General features: G+C 46.1%; 1 protein-coding gene across 1 annotated transcript in view; it reads left to right on the top strand.

Moving 5' to 3' along the window:
* The window catches only part of norpA (no receptor potential A), a 145,818-nt gene that overhangs the window by 85,562 nt on the left and 38,670 nt on the right, over positions 1 to 21,586 (top strand). The window contains exons 20-24 of the mRNA XM_084581641.1: positions 288 to 548; positions 8,109 to 8,181; positions 16,135 to 16,238; positions 18,254 to 18,525; positions 20,587 to 20,682. Of these exons, the coding sequence (XP_084437767.1) occupies positions 288 to 548; positions 8,109 to 8,181; positions 16,135 to 16,238; positions 18,254 to 18,525; positions 20,587 to 20,682 (806 nt within the window). The remainder of the gene's footprint in view (positions 1 to 287; positions 549 to 8,108; positions 8,182 to 16,134; positions 16,239 to 18,253; positions 18,526 to 20,586; positions 20,683 to 21,586) is intronic.

A 21,586-nucleotide genomic window follows, 5' to 3' on the forward strand; every position in this document is an offset into this window, starting at 1 on the left:
TTTTTTTCTCACCTCTTTGCTTTGTAACAAGACTTGCGCACTAAGAAAGCATACCATAAAAAAGTGAATAGGCCCATTCACCTGCTTGTAATAAGTTTAGGATATCGGCAAGATTCCATTATCTTCATGTGTGTCATATTTGCACAAAGCGCCATAGGCTATTGTTTGGCTCAGAGTTGGCTGGGTGCTTTTCAAGGTGTCTGTCCTCAGACAGGAATGACATGCCTTCTCCCTCTCTCTTCTCCTGTGCAGAAAAGAAGGTAAGGCAGGCTTCTTCTCCTCCTGAGTGGTGGTGGGTCATCATGGTGGTGGTGGGGTGACCAGGTGGAGGCCCAACTGGAGGAGCAGCTGGCCATGGCGCACTACCAGTACACGGGGGCTACGGTGCATGTGCACCCGGTGCTCTCCTCGCTAGTCAACTACGCGCAGCCGGTTAAGTTCCAGGGCTTTGACGTGGCCGAGGAACGGGCCATCCACTTCAACATGTCTTCATTCGCCGAGACGGCTGCCCTCGGCTGCCTCAAGTCGCAAGCCATTGAGTTTGTCAAGTATCCTTTCTGGGGCTCATTGCATATATCCTCTGCTCGAGTGCTTTCATCGTCCCCTGAGGCTGTTGTGAAATGCATCTGTTTTAATATTCGAAATATTCTTCGAATATTTCTAGGTAACTACATGCCCCCAAGCCATCCATAAAAACTAAAAAAAAAGACGTAGTTGGTTTCTGAGAGCCTCCCTGTAGCGAAAAAATAAGGCATTATAGAGGCACTGTTTCGTGACTTTATTTTTTTATCTGTTTATTTATTTATTATACAAATATCTACAGCGCCAGATGGGCATTATTGTAGGGAGGTTAATTACACCCACAAAAGGCCAAAAAGAATAGAGTGCAAATGGCGGAAGCAAATTAGCTATGCCACTAAAACACAAATCATAATTAAAGGGGATGAGAACACATTTAATAGTACAAAGTATGAAATATCATTAGAAAATATGTTACACATGCATGACAGTATACCTGAAATATCGTCTAAAAGATTCATATAAATTTTTCTTTGGCTGATGTAACATTGGATGCACACATATCTCATCTAGGAGCAAATTCCATTCTGCAATAGACTTTTGTGATAAGTTTCCGGACTTAGCTTACATAAGTCAACGTAAAGCTCTCTCTGTTCTTTTTTTTTGCTTCAAGACCCACTTCGAGCAGTCTTCACCATCCAGGTATCAATCTCCTGATTTGCTTTAGGAGGCAGGTCGGAAGCCCCATGGATTGCGTTTGTAATGATCTTTGTGGAATAGCAGAGAACCAATGGACATAAAAAGCAAAAATTAAGCACTCGTTTTTCTTCACCCAGGTGATTGGCCTTGTTTCATCTTGGTGCCTAGCTCTTTGGCTAGAATGGGTTTGAATCACCTTACTCTCACAAGAATGCTGGCTTGCCATGCTGTTTCAACAAACAGCACTGCAATGTGTTCTTATGAACAGTTGAAGTTCATCTCATTGCCCACGCAGGCAGTCCTCAGCTTTCACACTCTCGTTAATGATGGGGATAGCTAGCCTCTATGGTCGTGTGCCTGTCACGCATGTGAGCAAGAACTAGGTTAGGGCCAGGTACCTGGTTGTAATGGGGCCAAATTGCCAACCCCATCGCTAATAATGGCGCATGCTGCTGAGTGCACACCGACCATGGCAGCGCCCTTGGGAACAATGTGCACTGAGAAGCAATATTGCTGCAAACGGCAACAATGGTAGCTAGCAGCTGAACACCCTACGACGAATCAAGATCATCAGCAGGGTTACAAGCGAACGTTCTCACGCTGGGGCAGGGGATGGGCTCAGAGACTGCATCCCACTGGCAGAAAGCCAAGTTCACAACAGAACTGCCTCGCGACAGTCACACCATCAGTGATGTGTCTTGTTGCAGTACTTGTGCCCTCTCTTGAAAGTTAGGATTACTGACCTTCCCTCGTGGGTACATTAAGGTGACGGGGACTTGAAGAACGCAAGTCCCCACGGAGGCAGAGCACAATATGTACGAGCTTGTATGGTGGGGGAGCTGTATGTTTATGGTTATAGTTTTCACAAGTTTTGTTGAATAAAAACAATGTTTTCTGTTCTAGATGAGAAATCAATAGAGTTACTCATGCCACAGTGACAGAATTATACTGCATGTGGATTAAACATAGTCCTAAAAGCTGTTCATAAGTGTTTCACTTTTGCTCCCCCTTACACTCCATTTGCAATTTCTAGGAGCATGTTAAACAATGGATGAGAAAGTGATAGAGGGCTGCAGCTACCCACTAAACACAGAAGGTCCAAATGAACAATTGGAGGCATTTTACTCAGTATTAGTGTTCAGTTGAAGACGGTAAAAATGCACCAGTCTAAAAAAAAAATTGGAGGACGCTTAAGCTTCGCCTTCAAGAGTGGAACGCGATAGCGTTATTGCACCTCATCGAGAAAACTTATTAAACGCAAGGGTATTGGGGCATCCTCGCACCGGTACCCGCGCGGCCCGAAGGGGAGAAGCGGGTGAGCGAAGATAGTGATCGAAAGAAAGGAAAGACGCTTGATTCTACAACCCGTGAGGGTGCACGGCGAAACGTCAGGGGCGAGTGGCGCGCCACGTGTCGGGGCAGCGCCGCACATTGCGAGGAGGGGTTCTTGTGTGTTTGCCGCAAGATGGCTCTGCATGTGCGCAGAGCGCAGAAGAAATGTAGCGGAAACGTACTTCACTACTCGTGTAACTGCAACTTCTGTAAGTAACATGCTCATAATTACCGATATACACCGCAGTATAATGTTCTACGGCACGTTTCTGAGGCAACACCGCATTCACTAGAAGCGCTTTTGTACCGCTTTCAAGCATCAAACTCGTGGCTGAGTGGTAGCGTCTCCGTCTCACACTCCGGAGACCCTGGTTCGATTCCCACCCAGCCCATCTTGGAAGTTGCTTTTTATTTATGAAGTGCATGCCGGGATTTATCGCTCACGGCCAATGCCGCCGACGACACCGGCTTTTCTGCGACACGAGCTCCTTAACGCTACTGCGTTAAAATTGCATGCTGTGACGGCCATTCAGCATCTTGTCATGCAGTCATTTCTGGCAACGTAGTATCTGTTTGCAACACTTGTTTGGAGAGTTGAATTTGGGACAGATAACCTTCAATTTTTGGATGGTGACATATGTCCTGCTTAGTAACAGCTGCAGAGCATGACTGAGGCCCTGAATGGGCAGAGCACAACTACGGGGCATTAATGCACTGTTCTCAAGACACCCACTTCATGATGGCACTGTCTGAACATGTTTAGTTGAGTTTCTTGTGCTGCGTTAGGAGCCGTCAATCAAATGTAATAAAAATGAATGGCACCAATTTATAGCCTGGTGACATAAGTTGGGATGGTACGCTGAGAACAGAGCCAAATTACAGTGCAGTCGACGTACTATACCAATGCTTGGAAAAGTAAATGTAGTAAAGCACAAAATTGATTTTGATTGTAGAGGCCTATTGATGCAGTCACATGATGTTGACAGTGCCGTAGACAACAAAGGAGCAGACAAGCATGGCACTGAAATGAACTCTTTGTGAGTGGCTAAGGGAGCACGCCAAAGATGGGGAAAGGATTTCAGCAGGTAGCACGGTGGTTGGCTACACTTGGGGCTTGCTATGAGATGCATATCAGAGGGTCTGAGGAAAGCATAGAGGGTCGTTAGTTCGACAGTACTTTTAAGTCAGAAAAACAGGAAACATGTCTTAAGTCTCAACCTTTAAAGGTGCCCCTGGCAGACGACATGGCTGGGCACAGATTAGTCGATGGTTTCTGTGATGTCACATGTTTTAAAGTTATTTTTCTTTGTGCTTGCTTATGCTAAATTGGTGTGGGACATCAGTGCCACATGGTCTAACCGTGTAAACTCTTTTGATCAGCTGGGGGGGAACTCAGTTTGCTTTGAAATGGCTAGTGAGCCTAGCCCTTCGCAACAGTTGTCAGAAACTGAGATATGTCGTGCGAAGTGGTGTGAACAACAGCAGGCAAGAAGGAATGGACAGCGTCATCTTCCATCTACCAAGATAAACTATGCCACACTACAAGTTTTCCCTCTGAATTGAATCCTAGCGCCAGCAGAATAATCTTAGTGCCGACTGACATAATCTAAAAACCATGTAATTTAATTCGAGTGCCAAGCATTTAATCATAGTGCCAGCATATTTAATCCAAGCGCCAACTCGAATAATGTCAGCGCCAACCAATTTAATCCGAGTGCCAATGCAATTAATACAAGCGCCAGCGAATTTAATCCAGGTGCCAACCAATTTAATCCACATATGGAAAATGAATGCGGTAGAGGGCTCCAAAGCACGAAACATGAATTTTAGAAATAAATCGAAATTGAGATCACATTGCTGACCATGCGACGAGGGAGCGTCACATCTGCGTGCACTATTTCGCTTTGTTCTTATACCTTGCTACAACCAAGAACCACGCAAAGCTGAAAAAATGCGGTTTGTGACACGTCTCTTGCAGCTTTTAGCTTAGATGCATGGTAAGTGAATAAATATGACTGTCATCTTCTATTTGGCTGGTTAAGCACTGTTTACCATGGGTTGTCATATGCACTGAATCTGCATGCTGATGGCAAATGTGGCCTTCACACAACAGCCGGCTGTTTTTATGAAATTGCAACCGGTGCAGAAATGTATTTGTGTTTCTAATCGTGATCTAACACCACTAGCAGAAAAGAAGGTTTATTGTACAGCACAGTTGGTTCAGGCGTGAAAACTTAGAGGCAGAGAAACATTACCTCATTGCTCCGCTTTTTCAACTTTACACGGCCACTACCACAGAAAGAGAGAGCACTCCCCTGCATTCAGTCTGGCTGCAACATGGTAGAGTGAATGAAACTATGTACAGCAGAGCTTACAACCAAGGTCAGGAATAGCTACTGGCCTCTCACTATGGTCACCTTAGCAGCCAATCCCAGCAGCGTTGGTTGCCAACAAACTATAGGCACGTACAAGCACAGAAGTAGCCAACTTTGAAATGCAATTTTAATTTCTGGGAGACATTAGGCAGGTCTAAGTGTAACTCGGCACTTTTTACATATCATCTTCATGCAAAGCTGCCCGTATAAAAGAAAAATCATGGCGGTTGAAAGCAGCACACTCTACCCTTTGTATTTGCTGCATAGAGTGTCGGGCAGCGTCGAGCAACAAACTGCGCCGATAGTCCTATTTAGTCATTCCAGGAGGTGTGATAGCTCCAGGTCCCTCCGCTTGCTGAGGAAAGCTTTGACTTCTGACTTGAACTTCGAAAACACTTCCTCTATAGGGTTGAAAAACGGGCTGTAAGGAGGCAGCCGCTTGATCGAGTGCATCAGACTGGCCAGGCTTGCCATGACTGTGAGCTGGAGCGTTGTCAAAAATAAAAACTGCTTCAGAACCAGGTTTTTCACTTTCGACAAGGGCTGATTTGTCGCTCAAAAATTCATTGAATACGACCCAGTGAACCTTGCCGACGGCCATCCGATATATGACACCTGTTGCTGACATGCAGGCAATAATAAGTTTTGCTCCTTTGGTGCCAGTCGTCTGCACTGCAGGCTGTCCCTTAACTGCACGGCCGAAGCTCCCTGAACACTGTATGTTATAGTTAGTCTCGTCGACGTAAAACTTGCACGAGCAAGGTCCTTCACACTGCAGCCATTGCGCGTATGTTTTGCAGCTGCGTTTCAAGTCGTCTGTTGCGGTCAATCGGCCTCTGAGTTACCAACTTCATGGAGTAACCATGCGAATCCAGTAGACGATCAATGCTACTTGTTCTGATGGCAATTCCCGGCAATTTCTCTTTCACTGCTTGCTTTATTTGCTTTAGCGTGAAAGTAGGCTTGAAAATCAATGTGCAGAAGACTAAGGTAATGTTCAACTACCTCGGGAAGGAACAGCAGTTTATATTAGGTAGTGAAGTACTGGAAGTAGTAGGCGAATATGTCTATTTAGGAGCGGTAGTAACCTCAGATCCGGCAGTGCGCACATTTTAGGGCTAATTTGTTCTCTTGGAATGTAGAGCCAGTAAGCCACAACTCATGGACTCTGCAGTATTTCAGTGCCAATATTGTGCTTTTTAAATGGCTTTTTAAAACACTTGCATCAAGGCAATGTTTGTCATAATATTGACAAAAGCCATCCTATAAGTTGACGCTTTGCTTACTCGTTGCATGGTTGGCAAAGTGAACTCAATTTCGATTTATTTTTGGAATTAATGTTTCATGCTTTGGAGCCCTCTACCGCATTCATTTTCCACATGTAGATTAAAATGGCCTGATTATATTTGCTGGAGCTTGTATTAATTGCATTGGCACTCAGATTAAATTGGCTGGTGCTGGGATTTTCGAGGTGTCGCTTAGAATAAATACTCTGGCGCCTTGATTAAATGCTTGGTACTCGAATTAAATTACACGGTGTGCAGATTATATCAGTCGGCGCTCAGATTATTTTCGCTGGCACAAGGAATAAATTTAGTGAGAAAACCTGTAGTGCTCTCGCATTTTTCATGCACTAGGCATAGCCACACAACCTCTGAAATTTTTTGTATGTTGATCAATGTGAAGTAATAATGCAATCGTGGGGATAATTATTTAGAAGAAGAAAAAGAAACATGCTTGGGGCAGTTGGATCCGAACCCAGGATCTTCGAATGTTGCACCTGGTGCTCTGCCAACTGACCTAATATGAATGCTGTCCAGTACCTCACTTTCTTGAGTATTTACATTGAGTGTAACCTATCTTTGAGAGTGCCAGGCACACCCTCCTTTGTAGTGGGGGATGTGGGTGGTGGCTGCATCAGCAACAGACTTTGCGAGCATGCGAAAGTTATCAAAATTCTGCCACACTGAAACATTGTTTTGATTGCAAGGACTATGAAGAATTTTTGAGTAAGATTCTAGTGATTTGCAGACATAAAGACCACACCTCATGGCTGATCTCAAACCAGCCAGCCAGCCGGCTACAGGTAGCTCTGGCCCCACAAGAGCTTGAACCTCTCATTCAGTGATGTCATTTAATACCTATCGATGTCTGATTCTTCTGCATCTGCCGCCTATGTTATCTTCATAATGCTGCCTCCCCTGTCGCATTAAATCATTTGACTGCTAACCAGTGTAGGTGTGTGGATTCTTGGGTCCCATCTGTTAGTGCTGCTCAATCGCTTCGGTCACTATGCACCAGCCAGCCCGACTCAGTCCTCTTCTTCAGACACTGAGGAACAAAGAGCAGTGCTGTGCAAGCAGATTTGGGGGAGGTGTCCGCAGTAGGGGAGCAATGCCTCAAAACTCACAGCTTTTTCTACTTGATCTACCATGTCTCAGCAACATGCTTCAAGGCTTCATAATCTTCTCCTGTGACCCTGCTATCCAATATGAGCCACCAGGCTGTGGCAACCATGTGAAGGATTGTTATCATTTTCAGTAAAACTAAAGGTACAGCCTTTGTCAAAACTGTAGAGCCCAAGGGTTCTGCTTCTGAGCCGTGTAGTGACGCTGATTTAGCATTAGTGGAGGTATTTCTCATTGGAGAGGGTTGGACAAAAAATCTTTTTTCCATTAAGAGGTTAGGAACACTAGAAATGCATTACAAACCTCGCGAAGTAGCTCAGAAGCAGACCCCTTGGGCTCTACACTTTTGACAAAGACTGTACATATGCATTTGGCATACCCGTTTTTGACTGTGGCTTGTAATGTTTGGATCGCATACACTGTCTGCATATCCGATATTTCTCGGAAGCACAGGATTGCTGAAGTTCTACGGCTGTGTCAGCCAGTGGGGTGGAATACTCCTCTCTTATGTTGCTGAGGGAGAGGGAGGAACAAGTCATTGCTGAAGAGTAGCGATTTCTCATACCGGTGTGGGCCCCTTACTGGAGCACTTTGTTACTGATTTTGCCCATTTGTCTTTGTTTCGAAAATGGGTTGCGGTCTGCATTGGAGACTGCTTAGAAATTTCGCTAACTCTTGTAGCATCCTCTGCTTGTGAGTTTAAGAAGCAAAAATTCTTTTGGGAAGGAAGGGTTGTGAATTTGTTCCAGTCAGTTTCTTTGATTCACGTCAACAGCTACAACAAGCGACAGCTCAGTCGCATCTATCCCAAGGGAACCAGGGCTGATTCAAGCAACTTTCTTCCACAGGTGAGGCACTCCCATTTCTCAGAGCCCACGCTCACTTAACCACTGAACTGTATCGCTGTAATTGTTCCGCTTGTGATAGAAAGGCAAGCTTTAGCTCATGAAGAACACTAATGTATACCATAAAATTCCGTGCGAGTGCACCCCCCCCCCCCCCCCCCCAACTTCACTGTTAGTGTCACATATCCGCGCTAGTATGGGAGTTGCAGCGGCGCTGTAGAGGTAAAACATCCGCCTCGTGTGCAAGAATCATGGTGCCACAGTTCCCCACCTGATTAAAAAAGATCTGCAGGGTGATGGAATTGCATAAACAGGATTTGGGTGTGACCTATCTGGTGAACACTTCTGGAAATGCACTCCCTCATCAGAACAGGATTTGGCAACCCTGGTGTAGTAATTGGCCGTTAGCTCCCATGAACACTCCAGCAAACCCCCGGCCCTCGGCTGCGAAGCAGCTGAGCATGGTGGAGGTCAGTCTTGCAACGCAGCAAAGGGTGCTAAGAATCTGTGGCTCCAGGCAGGCCGCCATTGGAAACTGACCCTGGCAGCTTTTAGCGCTAGAACCCTAGTGAGGGCAGTTTAGCAGTACTGTTAGAGGAATTAGAGGGCATGAGATGGAATATTATAGGGCTTAGTGAGGCTAGGAGGCCAAATGAGGCATAATACACTCGCCACTCTCGACGGCACAATTAAAGAGTGCAAGCACAATATGTCAACACGAGGCCGGGCTTTCCTGGATAAGATTCGAAAAGAGCGCTCGAGGATCGCCTTCCTCGCGTCTCCCTTTGTGCAAGATCGTTGTACGATCCTGACGCACTCTTTCTTGCGTGCTGTTCGTGACACGTTCGCCTCCGCTGAGCAAAACAAGTACTTTCATGTGTTCGTGATGGAATTGGCACCCGATTGCAGTGGTAGGTTTTTGTATGAGGCGTTTGTGGAAAAGGGCATCATTGTGACGCTGATTGTGGATGCGGCAGTAGGTTACGTTCTGGAGCCATGGAGTCACATAAGGGGCTTTTGCCGCACAAGGCGGTCTTATTGTTGTCCGATGGCGGAACTGATCACTGCCACATCGGATCAACTATTTGAGACCTATGACTCCTTTCCCAAACATTTCAACCCAAAACGCTGAGCACTAGGCCGGGGGAAAGCTTGTACCCATTGAAAAGCCGGGGGGTACCCGGCGGCACCAGGGATTGAATCTGGTACCTCCCGAACACGAGGCGGATGCTCTACCACAAGGCCACCAAGATATATATATCTTGGTAGAGGTGCGGAGTACAGGCAGGATGTACGCTGGGAAGGTTGTCCCCCGAGGGATAGAAAATAGAGAATCGGGGAGATGTGGCCGTGTTTTATAGGGTTGGTTATAATGCACCATACTGAATAGAACTGTGGTATCTATACTGTTACGGAGGGCCTTGATATGGCCAGTTCACCCAGTTTGCCTTATCTAGCACAGCAGGACACAGCACAGCACAGCCTACTCAACTGCACACACTTCAGCATCGTCGCACTTTAGCAGGATATTATGCTAGAAACTGGCCACCCTGTATACGCAATGCCTGGTGTCATCGATGGTACCGGAGTCATGGAAGAACTCTTAAGATTATCTTAATTCATAAGAAAGAGTATGCTAAGGGCTTGAAAAATTACAGACCAATCAGCTTACTATCTGTTAAATATAAAGTGATTACTAAGGTAATTGCTAACAGAATCAGGACAATCTTAGACTTCAATCAAGCAAAAGATCAAGCATTTTTTTGGAAAGGGTACTCTACTATCGATCATATCCATACCATCAACCAGGTGATAGAAAAATGCTCGGAATATTACCAGCCCTTATACATAGCATTCATTAATTAAGAAAAAGCATCTGACTCAGTAGAAACCGCGGCAGTCATACAGGCATTGCGAAATCGGGGTGTAGATGAGCCGTAACCGAAAGTACTGGAAGATATCTATAATGGTTGCACCGCAGTCATAAAAAGAAAGGTCTACAGAGCTAACAATCTTTTTTTTTTTTTAAAGCAATACGCCAACTAGCCCAGCAATTAGTTTTACAGCAGTAAAGCAAAGGAAGTCACAAATTTCTCATAAAGAAAAGTGTTAGGTAAGGAGACACGATCTCCCCAGTACAGCTTGTTTAGAGGAAGTATTCAGAGACTTGAATGGAAGCAGTTAGGGATAAGGGTTGATGGATCAGTAATCTCAGTAATCTGCGATTTGCTGATGACATTACCTTGCTATGTAACTCAAGGGATGAACTGCAAAAAATGATTGATGACCTATACTGGAATAGCAGAAAGGTAGGCTTGAAAATCAATATGCAGAAGACTAAGGTAATGTTTAACATCCTCGGGAAGGAACAGCAGTTCACAATAGGTAGCGAAGCACTGGAAGTGGTAGACAAATATGTCTTTTTAGGAGAGGTCCAGACCATGAAAGATGAGTAACTAGAAGAATAAGATTGGGATGGAGAGTATTGGCAAGTACTCACATATTTATGGCTAGCAGTTTACCGGTATCGCTCAAGAGGAAAGTAACATTTGCATCCTAGCGGTACTCGCCTATGGGGCTGAGACATGGAGGCTAGTGAAAAGGGTTCAGCTTAAGTTGAGGACAACGCAGAGTGCTGTGGAACGAAAAATGGTAGATGTAACATTAAGAGATAGGAAGCGTGCAGAATGAGTCGGAGAGATAACTCGAGTCAGTGACATACATTCTAGTGGAAATCAAGAAGAATAAATGGGCATGGGCTGGCCGTGTAGTGCATAGAGAGGACAACCAACGGTCGCTTAGAGTAATAAATTGGATTCCAAGGGAAGGAAAGCGTAGCAGGGGGCAACAGAAAGTTTGGTGGGTGGATGAGGTTAAGAAGTTCGCAGGGGTCAAGTGGGTGAAGCTAGCACAGGACCAGGTTAATTGGAAGACTATAGGAGAGGCTATAGTCCGGCTGATGATGATGATGATGATTCGTGCCATTCTAGAAAAGCACCTTGCATGCCGCACCTCCCAGCTCCCTACCCTTAGCACGCACCTCACCCAGGGAACACTGCCAGCTTGCCCAGATACGCACATGCCCAAGGGCTGGTGGCTGGCATCAGATGACCATCGCGAGTGAGACATATGATGTATGCTACCAGAGGAGCAGATGGCCACTGTCTAGGTTCAGAAATGAAGTAAGGCAATCGCTAACATATTTAAATAGCGTGCTGAGAGAGATCGGTGGTGGGCACTGATCAGTTTGCATTGGTTGTGGTGGCGGTGTAGCGACAACACACAGCGTGGCGGCTCGCCAACGGCTACGTGCACATTCCTAAGCCCAATCGGCTTGATCAGAGACGAAAAAAATTTTTAATCTGTGTGAACTGCACTTAGTTCTGTGACGGAAAATTTTTGTCGGTGCCATCTTAAATTTCGGTGTTGAACCGAGAAAGCACAAGTATGACACCGAAGTTTCGGTAATTCTGGTAATTTCGGCACATGAGAGGAGTTGAGGAGAGTGGTGCTTGCTCATTATTTTATGGTACATGTTTCACCGGTTTGCCTTGTCTATACTGTAGGACGGATAGTTGGATTTGCGAGAAGAGGAAAACGCGAAGATGAAGAAGACGACAAAGTGGCGAAGACGAAGCTTGCACCCACTTTGAAAAACACTGGCTTTGGCAGCAGCAACGTGTCAGTAAAACTATTTTAGTGCGAATTGCTTAATCTGCCTCATTACACTTGGTGGAGTTGCCACCTTTTGCCATCCTGGAGCACCGCAGTCGCACCATAACCAATTCTGCCACTATGACTGACACCACGGCTCAACCTGGCCTGCTTGTGCCCAACACCATCATCTGTTCAGGGCCAGCACGGCAGTGCGATCCACCCATCTTCAGTGGCATGGATGACACAGACGTGGAGGACTGGCTGACCTCCTACGAACGAGTGAGCGCCTATAATAAGTGGGAAGACAGCATTACACTCAACGTCATCTTCTATTGTGGTTTCGAAGCCACAAAGCTGATATTTCTACCTGGGCGACTTTAAAACTATCCTCACCAAGGTTTTCGACCGTCCTGCTGTTCGGAAACATCACGGCGAACAACGGTTGGGTTCCCGGGCTCAGCAAAAAAGTGAAAACCTTACCAGCTACATTGAGGATGTTGTTGACCTATGTAAACGCCTTAATCCATCAATGACTGAGGAAAGCAAGATCAAGCATGTAATCAAGGCGACTGACGATGACTCATATCTGATGTGGATCGCCAAGAATCCCCAAACCATTTTTGATGTCATCTCTTTTTGTCAAAGTTATGACGAGCTCCGGAAACAGCGTCTCAGAACGCGCCGTAGCATTTGCTAAGAAAACGCCGTTTCGACTCTGGATCTTCCCGCCTCGCCTCGCGCAATGCTTCTCCAGCAAATTCAGTAGCTTGTATGGGAAGAGGTGGCTTGACAGTTGTCTTTGGTTACCTGCCGCCCTGCCACACAATATTTGTCGCCCCCATTGCAACGCACCATCCAGGAGCAGGTTGCTGAGATTCTGCCACCCAGCAACCCACCACCTATGGTCGCCGCTCCACTGACTTACGCCGAAATTGCTAGCAGGCCGCCACTTCCACCCGCTATGTCTACGTACGCAACACCACCGTGCCTCAGGGCCCACCTGCTCAGCCTGCTCGTCTTCGCACCGGTCCGCGCACTATGAATCCGGAGTGCACCCAAGATAACCACCCCGTTTGCTATGCCTACGTGTAGCTGGCCATGTGGCTCGGTTGTGCCGTGCACGTCTATCCCGTCCTTACGCCTACGGGCCCGCAACAACGTACAACGAACCTGTCTCCGACCCAGTCTCACGTCATCCATCTTCGCCTCACTCTCCGACTCGTTCCAACTCGTACGCACAATGGTCGCCGTCTCCTCGACACCGATCCCGCTCTCCTTTGACCTGACGCGCATCATCCCTTATGACGGAAAACTAGGCGCCGCAGTTCCGGAGGCAGGAACTGCGCCTCCAGCAACCATGCCCTGTCAGTATTATTGAAGTTTTCGTCGAAAGTGTTCCTGTTGATGCCCTTGTTGACACTGGTGCTGCGGTGTCCGTGATTAGTCGCAGTCTGTGCTGAAAACTTAAGAAAGTGACGATGACACTTTCGGATATTTCGCTGCGAACAGCTAGTGCAGAACAAATTCGACCCCTGGCTATGGATGGGACTTTTTGTTTAAACATCACGCCATCATCGACTGTGCTCGTGCTCACATTGATTTGTTGCCACTTTGTGACACTATCGTGGAAAGCACTCCTTCTACCGCTGTGCCTATCCTCGCTGCTGACGACACCAACGTCCCTGCTTTCTCGTCTGTCCTTGTGCCTGTCACATGTACCGCCCTCGTTGATGCTACTGTCCTGTACACACCTTCTGATAGTTCTGCACATCGCAAATATGTGCTGCTCCTGCATGCCATACTCACAATTTCTGGTGATAATAGCGCTCTGTACGTCGTCAATCTATTTCTTTTTCCTGCCACTATACTTCGTGAAGAATCGCTTGGCACTGTTGATGCCATTGATCGCCAACGCCTCTACTGTTCTTGATGACCCTAGAGCGCTTCATATTAACGCCCAGCGAAAACCTGGTTTCCCTGAGTACGTTGTTGCTTACGCGAGTCGAGCACTGACCAAAGCAGAGGCTTATTCAGTCACCAAAAAGGAATGTTTGGCAATTGTTTGGGTCATCACTAAATTTCGCCCGTACTTATATGGACAGCCATTCAATGTTATCACTGATCGCCATGCTCTCTGCTGGCTGTCGTCTGTGAAAGATCCTTCAAGTCGCCTCACCCACTGGAGAGTTTACAAGATTACGATATTCAGGTCCTTTATCGCTCTGGTCGCAAGCACTCCGACGCAGATGCTCTCTCCTCTCCCCTGTGTCCTCTGATCATGAATCACCCTCTGTCGCCGGCTTCACTCCCTCTTCCTTTGAAACCATGGACATGGAGCATGGACATGGTGCAAGGATCTCTGAATTGTTTCTATAATGTACATTCTGGCCAACTAGTCACCGTGCCCCCCCTCTCGAGCACTCCGACGTCAAGTAAATCACTTTGCTTTGAGCAGCAACCTCCTTTACTGTCGAAACTATCTTGCTGATGGCCTCAAATGGCTGCTCGTAATCCCTTGCCATCTCCACTCCGTCATTTGCGTTAGCTATCATGACGATCCACAGTGTGGCCATGCTGGATTGCTGAAAACTTTTACTTGCCTGCGTCATCGCTACTACTGGCGAGGCATGTATCATTTTGTTCGCCAGTATGTACGCTCTTGCATCGACTGTCAGAGCAGCAAGAAACCACCACCACACCCTCCAGCTCCTCTGCAGCCTCTACCGTGCCCAGATCGACCTTTCGGATGTGTTGGAATCGACCTTTACGGGGCTCTTCTCTGCCCTTCTGCAGGAAATCGGTGGATCATAGTTGCCATTGACCATCTTACCCGATCTTACCATCTTAACTGCTGCTTTACCAGCTGCGACCGCTCGTGACGTTGCTGGTTTCATACTTCAGAATGTCATACTGCGTCACGGTGCACCCCAGGAATTGCTCAGTGATCATGGTCGCGTTTTTTTATCAGATGTCGTTGAAGCCCTTCTTCATGAGTGTCATGTTGTTCACCTAACGACGTCGTCCTACCATCCACAAACAATGGTTGAGCGCTTCAATCGGACCCTTGGCGACATGATGGCCGTGTATGTATCTTTACCCACTCGAACTAGGACCATGTACTGCCATTTATTACGTATGCTTATAATTCTGTCACGCAAACGACTACCGGATTCTCCCCTTATTTCCTGCTGTATGGCCTAGAACCTTCTTGTACGATGGACACTATCCTCCCCTACCGCCCCGACACCTCTGAAATGATCCCCATTTCTCAAGCCGCTGCCTATGCCGAAGTGTGCCGTCAGATTGCCCGTTGGCTCACGGCTCGCCACCAGCACCACCAGAAAAACAACCGCCCCGCTTCTACATGTCTACCGCTTGCTTATCGTCAAGACTCTTTGGTGTGGCTATGGGGTTCCTCTTCAAGCTCGGGCCAGTCGACCAAGCTTCTTAGTAGATATCAGGGCCCTTATCGTGTACTTCAACAAACTTTTCCGTTAATTATCTTGTCGAGCCCCTCACGCCTCCCACAGATCTCCGTCGCAGAGGACGTGAAATCATCCACATGATCGCCTCAAACCCTACTGCGACCTTGCGATCGTGTCTTCCCCTTGAGCCGCCAGGATGGCGTCTTTTCATGCAGGGGTATTGTAGGACGAATAGCTAGATTTTCAAGAAGAGGAAAACGCGAAGATTAAGAAAACAACAAAGTGGCAAAGACGAAGAAGCTCGCGCCCACTCTAAGAAATGCCAGCTTTGGCAACGGCAACGTGTCAGTAAAGCTATTTTAGTGCAAATTACTTAATCCGCCTCGTTACAGCACCAATAACTATTGCAATGAGTGCAGCGAGAAAAAACTGTACATGAAAGACTACTCTTTAAATTTGCCCTTTTAGATAAACTACAGCTCCTAAAAGAGTTGCTTCTGCAGCTTAAATTTAAATGAAATGTTGATCAATGTACGATCAGAGTGGCTTTTCGGCTCCACTGGGTCACTATTTAGAACAACCAGCTCTCAAAAGACAAAAAAAAGGCACATATTAGAGGCTTAATATCTTCCTTTATAATTGACAAAACACATGCTTATTTTCTGGTTTTGTGGGACACAAAGATTTCATTTACAGTGCAAAGTTTCTTCCAGTTGCAGCCAGTAGTTGATTTACTTTCCCAGGCAAGTCTCAGGTGGGTTAATGTTGAGTGCATTTTCTTTTTTTCTTTTTCTTTTTTTTTTCTCAATGTCTGAAGACATTACAAAAAAAAAGGCAGCTTTATTTTTATTTTTTATTTTTTTATTTTGTGCAGATCTTCTGGAATGCCGGCTGCCAGATGGTGGCCCTCAACTTCCAGACGCCCGACCTTCCCATGCAGCTCAACCAGGGAAAGTTTGAGTACAACGGTGGATGTGGGTGAGTGGGAATAGCACTTCAGAGAAGCCATCGCTTGGTTAAGGGACAAACTAAATCTAAACCAACATGATTGTCAAGTGGTTGTACTTGTCTGCACTGCTCCTGAGAAGAGCTGCACCTGCCACTCAGTGGTTAAGACGCTCGGCTACTGAGCCTGACTGCAGCAGCCCATTTCGATAAAGGCATCCGTTTGCTGAGCTCGTTGGTTGTCAAACATTATAATGGGATTTATAGTGCAACCAAGACGCACACAAGGAAGAGGACAATACATGCACCGATTCACAACGCACTTAATCATTTTCAGCCATTATGACGGGATATCCAGTGCAACCAGGACATGCACAAGAGGAGAACATGGGTGCTTACTCACAACTGGTTACTCTGTCATGGAGAGATGCAATGCAAAAGAAACAAGGATGACTAGGAAAACGGGACCAAAACGCATAGGACTGCGCTAGTCTGGTTTTTCTTGTCTGTTGTCATCCTTGTTTCTTCATTTGCGGTGCACCTCTCCATGATGACTGGCCCACACGATGGCACTAATCAATGTTTGCTGTCTACTCACAGACAGTTGTGTCTCATGTGCATGTCCTGGTTACGCTAAATATCTCATTATAATGTTTGAAAATGTAACCTAGGTTTTGCGCTGTGTATTTGCATTGGGCTTGTTGACAGACTGTGTGCACCTTACTAGAAGTGGTTCTGTCTCATTAACGTCCGAAGAAGAGCTGACAGACAGCTGTAAAGTCTGCCAGTGGTGTTGTGACAGCATCTCCAGAGACTTGGCACCATTGTGGTGGGGGGCACTGCTCCTAAAGAATGAGTATTTGGCAATGGATGCTGGTGGATATGTGCATTCACTGGACAGGATGTCTGGCGACAACAATGCACTCTGTTCCAGCTGCATACAATATCTGGGCACTTGCACTGAAACCGAAAGTAGTAGAGGTTGTCTGCATCAATAAGCTAATGCAATGCCTTGAATATTTATTGTGTTCATGTTTGGTCATGTGAGCTGGCAGTTAATGTGCTGATTCTGCGCTGACCAAATCCCCGTGCATGAATGCCTTCAGTTGATAGTGCCCTCCTAGTTGCTCAGAATACATTGGCGAGCGTGGGTTCTCCTGTGTGATATCAAGACATCTGGCAGACAACACCTCTTTGCAGGCCACAGAGTTCTTTTCCAGTCCCTTCATGGAAGGAATCAAAGGAAAACAACCAATACTATCACAATGCGCTAGCCAGTCTTCAAAGGCCAGTATCAAAACTTTGTTAGTGCAGCTGAAATGTGAGAAATGGGCTCGCCATGGGTGTTAGCGGAAATTAGCATTTTGTGCTCTCTGTGCATTAGTCTGAGCTGTGTGAAACAACAGACCAGAGGTCCAACAAATGTTTTGCCACAACTTTTGTCAGAAAGTGAGAGGCAGGGGATGCAGACCAGAAGTTGCACATTCACGCCCTCTTTTTCTTTGCACAGCTTGCTTCCTGACTTTCTATTCAGGCTGTCCATGTAGTCATAAGCACACAGCGTGCAACACTGGGCAGTTTATAAAAGTGGTTGTGAATTGCTTAAGGAGGTTCACTACAAGGGGGCTCACATCTGTGTGAATGAACGACCGCAAGTGGTGGCTGGTGCCTTGTGTCATGTTCTTTCTTTTTTTTTTTTTTTGTTTTTTTTTTTTGTTTTTTTTTTTTTTTTTTTAGTTGTAATTTCTTAGACTTTGCACCAACTGTGGGAATAGCAGCAGACAGTCATTGCAAGTGAGTGCCATTTCACTGATCGGTCATGACTACCAAGTGCTGGGCAGATTGCATCCATGCCCTTGTTCCCACACATTGGGCACACATACATGTGGCTTTACATCCTCGCACTGGCGGCTTAGTGGTTTGGGTGTTTGACTACATAGATTTGATGTTAAAGAACAGTTGAAATTATCCAGAGCTCTCTGCTTTAGCATCCCTCAGAGACCAAACTGAGTGTAGTGTAGTAATGATATGGGGGGGGGACGGTACAGGTACCTGCTGAAACCCGATTTCATGCGACGGGCGGACAAGACCTTTGACCCCTTTGCCGAGTCGCCCGTGGATGGGGTAATTGCGGCCCAGTGCTCAGTGCGGGTGCTCTCGGGCCAGTTTCTGTCGGACAAGAAAGTGGGCACCTACGTGGAAGTGGACATGTACGGCCTGCCAACAGACACCATCCGCAAGGAGTTCCGCACCCGCATGGTGCCCGCCAACGGACTTAACCCCGTCTACAATGAGGAGCCCTTTGTCTTCCGAAAGGCATGTCGCTCCTTTTCTAAACATGGTGCATACTGTAGGTAATTCAAAGAGAATATATTATGCCCTTTGTGGGGATATCATTTAGCATTTTGAGACTGCGCAAATATAAAGGAAGACAAGGTCTGAGCAGAAACGGAAGCTTTGCGATGAACTACTCTCTGAAGACAAGTGTTTCACTGGGGCCCGTCTAGTTGGGTGAAGCGTGAGAAAAAATAAATGGCACCGACCCCCCAAAAATTGATAAAATGATATTTTGGCTCCAACATGTCAATACCACATCTTTGTATTGTTTTGTAAGGGTTTTCTGGGTCCCGTCAGACATCCCTCCAGTTGTACTGGTGAAATAAAAAAATCAGATCAAACATGGGAGACTCCAGTGTGGGAGCTGAAACGTCATTCCTCAAATTCCTCTCTCTCGACACAGTCGGGACATTTGGGATGAACTCCAGTGTTCCTGCACTGTCCATTTGACTGCGATTGAATTCGATCCTGGGCTAGCAAATTACAAGCACAATATGCTGAGCCATAAAATACATTTGAACATATTTTCACTTTGTACTGTGCAACTTCATTTCTGAAAATGCACCTGCCCTACCAGTGGCAAAGAAATGCAGTACCCACACAACACATGCGTTGGCTAGCAGTGTGATGGCCTGCCATAGCTTCTTGGCATAGGGCCCTACCGTAGCTGTGTGACATGGCAGCATTAATGGCTCCCCTCTGCAGTGGTGGATGCTCATTTGCATATGTGCACTTTGCTACTCGCTTAATTTGTGCCTCTGTTATCTCACATACAACCTCATAAGTGTATACAGTTGTAAGCTGGCACGTTATATGCAAAACCACCTGAGCTAGGCATAGAGCCCTGCTTTAACCAATCCGCACAAATGTGCTCGCATGGCCTAGGGGTGGCATGTCTGACTTCTTGGAGGTTTCAATTCTTGTCACCCTCTCATCTGACTTGAGTAGCCCGAGTTGGCATGCCCTGCTAAATCAGTCGTGTTACATGGAGTGTAACTTTGCACAACCCTACGACCAGAGGCTTGATTGTGGGTTTTCAATATCAACACCAGTGCTGGATTTTCTGCAGGAGGGGGCATTTAATTGTATGACATTATTGTAATGCTTCTAAAGATTTCAGAAGGCTTTGGTTTTACTGCAAAAACTAAAATCTGCATTCAAGATCTTTTTGAAAGGGAAAAAAAATTAGCACAGTTTGAAGAACCACTTTGAGCTACTTTGGAGCATTGATCCTGAGTAGATGACCTTTGTTGGACTTGTAAATACTGTTCATCGTATGATTACAAGACACTGAAGATAACAGAATTACCATCCATGTCATTAGTGTGCTGCGTAAATGAAGCGGAAAATGAAACTTGCAGCCGGCTGGCTACCAATGTTCCGAGCTGAGGTTGTGCAGTGTCATCATTAGAACCGAAATCCAACAGCGGGACATTATCTTCAGTCATTAATGCTTGATGCTTAAAAAAAAAAAAATCTGCTGCAAAAGCAGCACAATCATGTGAAACAATAGTTTTCCTAATTGTTCATCGTCCGCGTGGCAAATGAAATGCCGCAGATGCACTATGTCTGAATCTCAACTTTGCTGGCTTGTCAAAAACTGCGATCATGCGAGAAAACCGAAAATCCTGCAGAAAGTGAAAAATGTAGTGTGTAAAAAACCCACTTAATGGCACACTAAGTTCGCGATGGCCTTGGTAGCTCTAAAATTTCTTGAAACCAGTCGCTGGGCCAGGCAGTATTCCATGCTTTCATTTGCACACACAGCGCGACACCGAACATGGCACAAGGGAGGAGACGGCACAAAGCGCTCAGACGCCAGTGCTTTGTGGTTTCTCTCCTCTTGTCCATGTTTGTCACTGCGTTGTGTGTGCAAATCAAAGCCTGTAATTGCGCTTTGAATCCATCAGTCACTGATGGTTGGTAACTAGTGGCTTGGTAAGTGCCTCTGCGGTCGCAGTCAGTACTTCATTCCTCACTTCTGTACACAGTTTTTGGCTCCTTGCTTTTCCTCAACTGTTGGTACCAATGCATGTGCAGGTAGTGCTTCCTGATTTGGCTGTCATCCGGATAGCAGTTTATGATGAGAATGGCAAAATGCTGGGCCAGAGGATTCTTCCCATGGATGGCCTCCAAGCAGGTGGGGGCCTCTCTTCTTTTTTTGTCACAGCGGTTTCTCCTTTCTTAAAACACAGGCACAAGTTTCTGTTCTCATTTTGAGTTGTGTCCTTTGGACATATCAAGCTTTCACCAGTGAGTAACAGGCTCTGGCATCTGTGCATTCTTTAACCTTTTCATGTTTGGCAGGAAACGCACTGTTGCCCATTTTCAGCAAGCTCTCAGGGGGCATTCCTCCCTCATCACCATCTTGTGTGCAAGTTCTTTGAAACTTTAGAACAGTTTTTTCGTTCTTCCTTGTGCCAGAAAACCAATTTATGTACCCAGGTTTTAACGCCTCACTGTGATTCCATTGCATCAGTAATGTCTAGCAACAATTTTGTTTAACCTCGGACTTAAAAATGTGCACAAAGTCTTGGAAGCAGTTGCATTAGCATTGTAAAAACAATATTGGACTCTAAATTTATCATTGAACTATTTTTTCTCATTTTTGTTGCATTTTTTAAGGTATCTTTTTGTCTATTCTCAATCTAGAAATGCCTTCTGTGCGCTGTATAAGTATACATGACACAAACTGACATTCAAGGGTATGATGACCTGCCACTGTTAATGGCTTTCATCTGCAGCTTCCCTTGCAGTTTCTCATTCACATACTTAGCTACTTTCTTAACCCTTTCGCTGTCATGAGCATACCGGTACATTCACGCGCTTTCCCTCCACAGTGTCACCGACATACCGGTACGTTATCTAGCATGCATTCAAAAATTCATGCCTGAGCACGAAGCTGGCACACCTGGACAGGCTGCGCCATCTGTAATATCTTACTACAAATTCGTATTTTCGCCCCACGTTGCGTGAATGCATATATACTGAAGAGTATGGAGCGACCACGCGCCTACCCCCGCCACCTTCATTTCTGAGGGGCA

The sequence above is a fragment of the Amblyomma maculatum genome, chromosome 10 (genome assembly GCF_055883805.1).
Source record: "Amblyomma maculatum isolate TAMU_Amacu chromosome 10, ASM5588380v1, whole genome shotgun sequence".
In the NCBI taxonomy this organism is placed as follows: Eukaryota; Metazoa; Arthropoda; class Arachnida; order Ixodida; family Ixodidae; genus Amblyomma; species Amblyomma maculatum.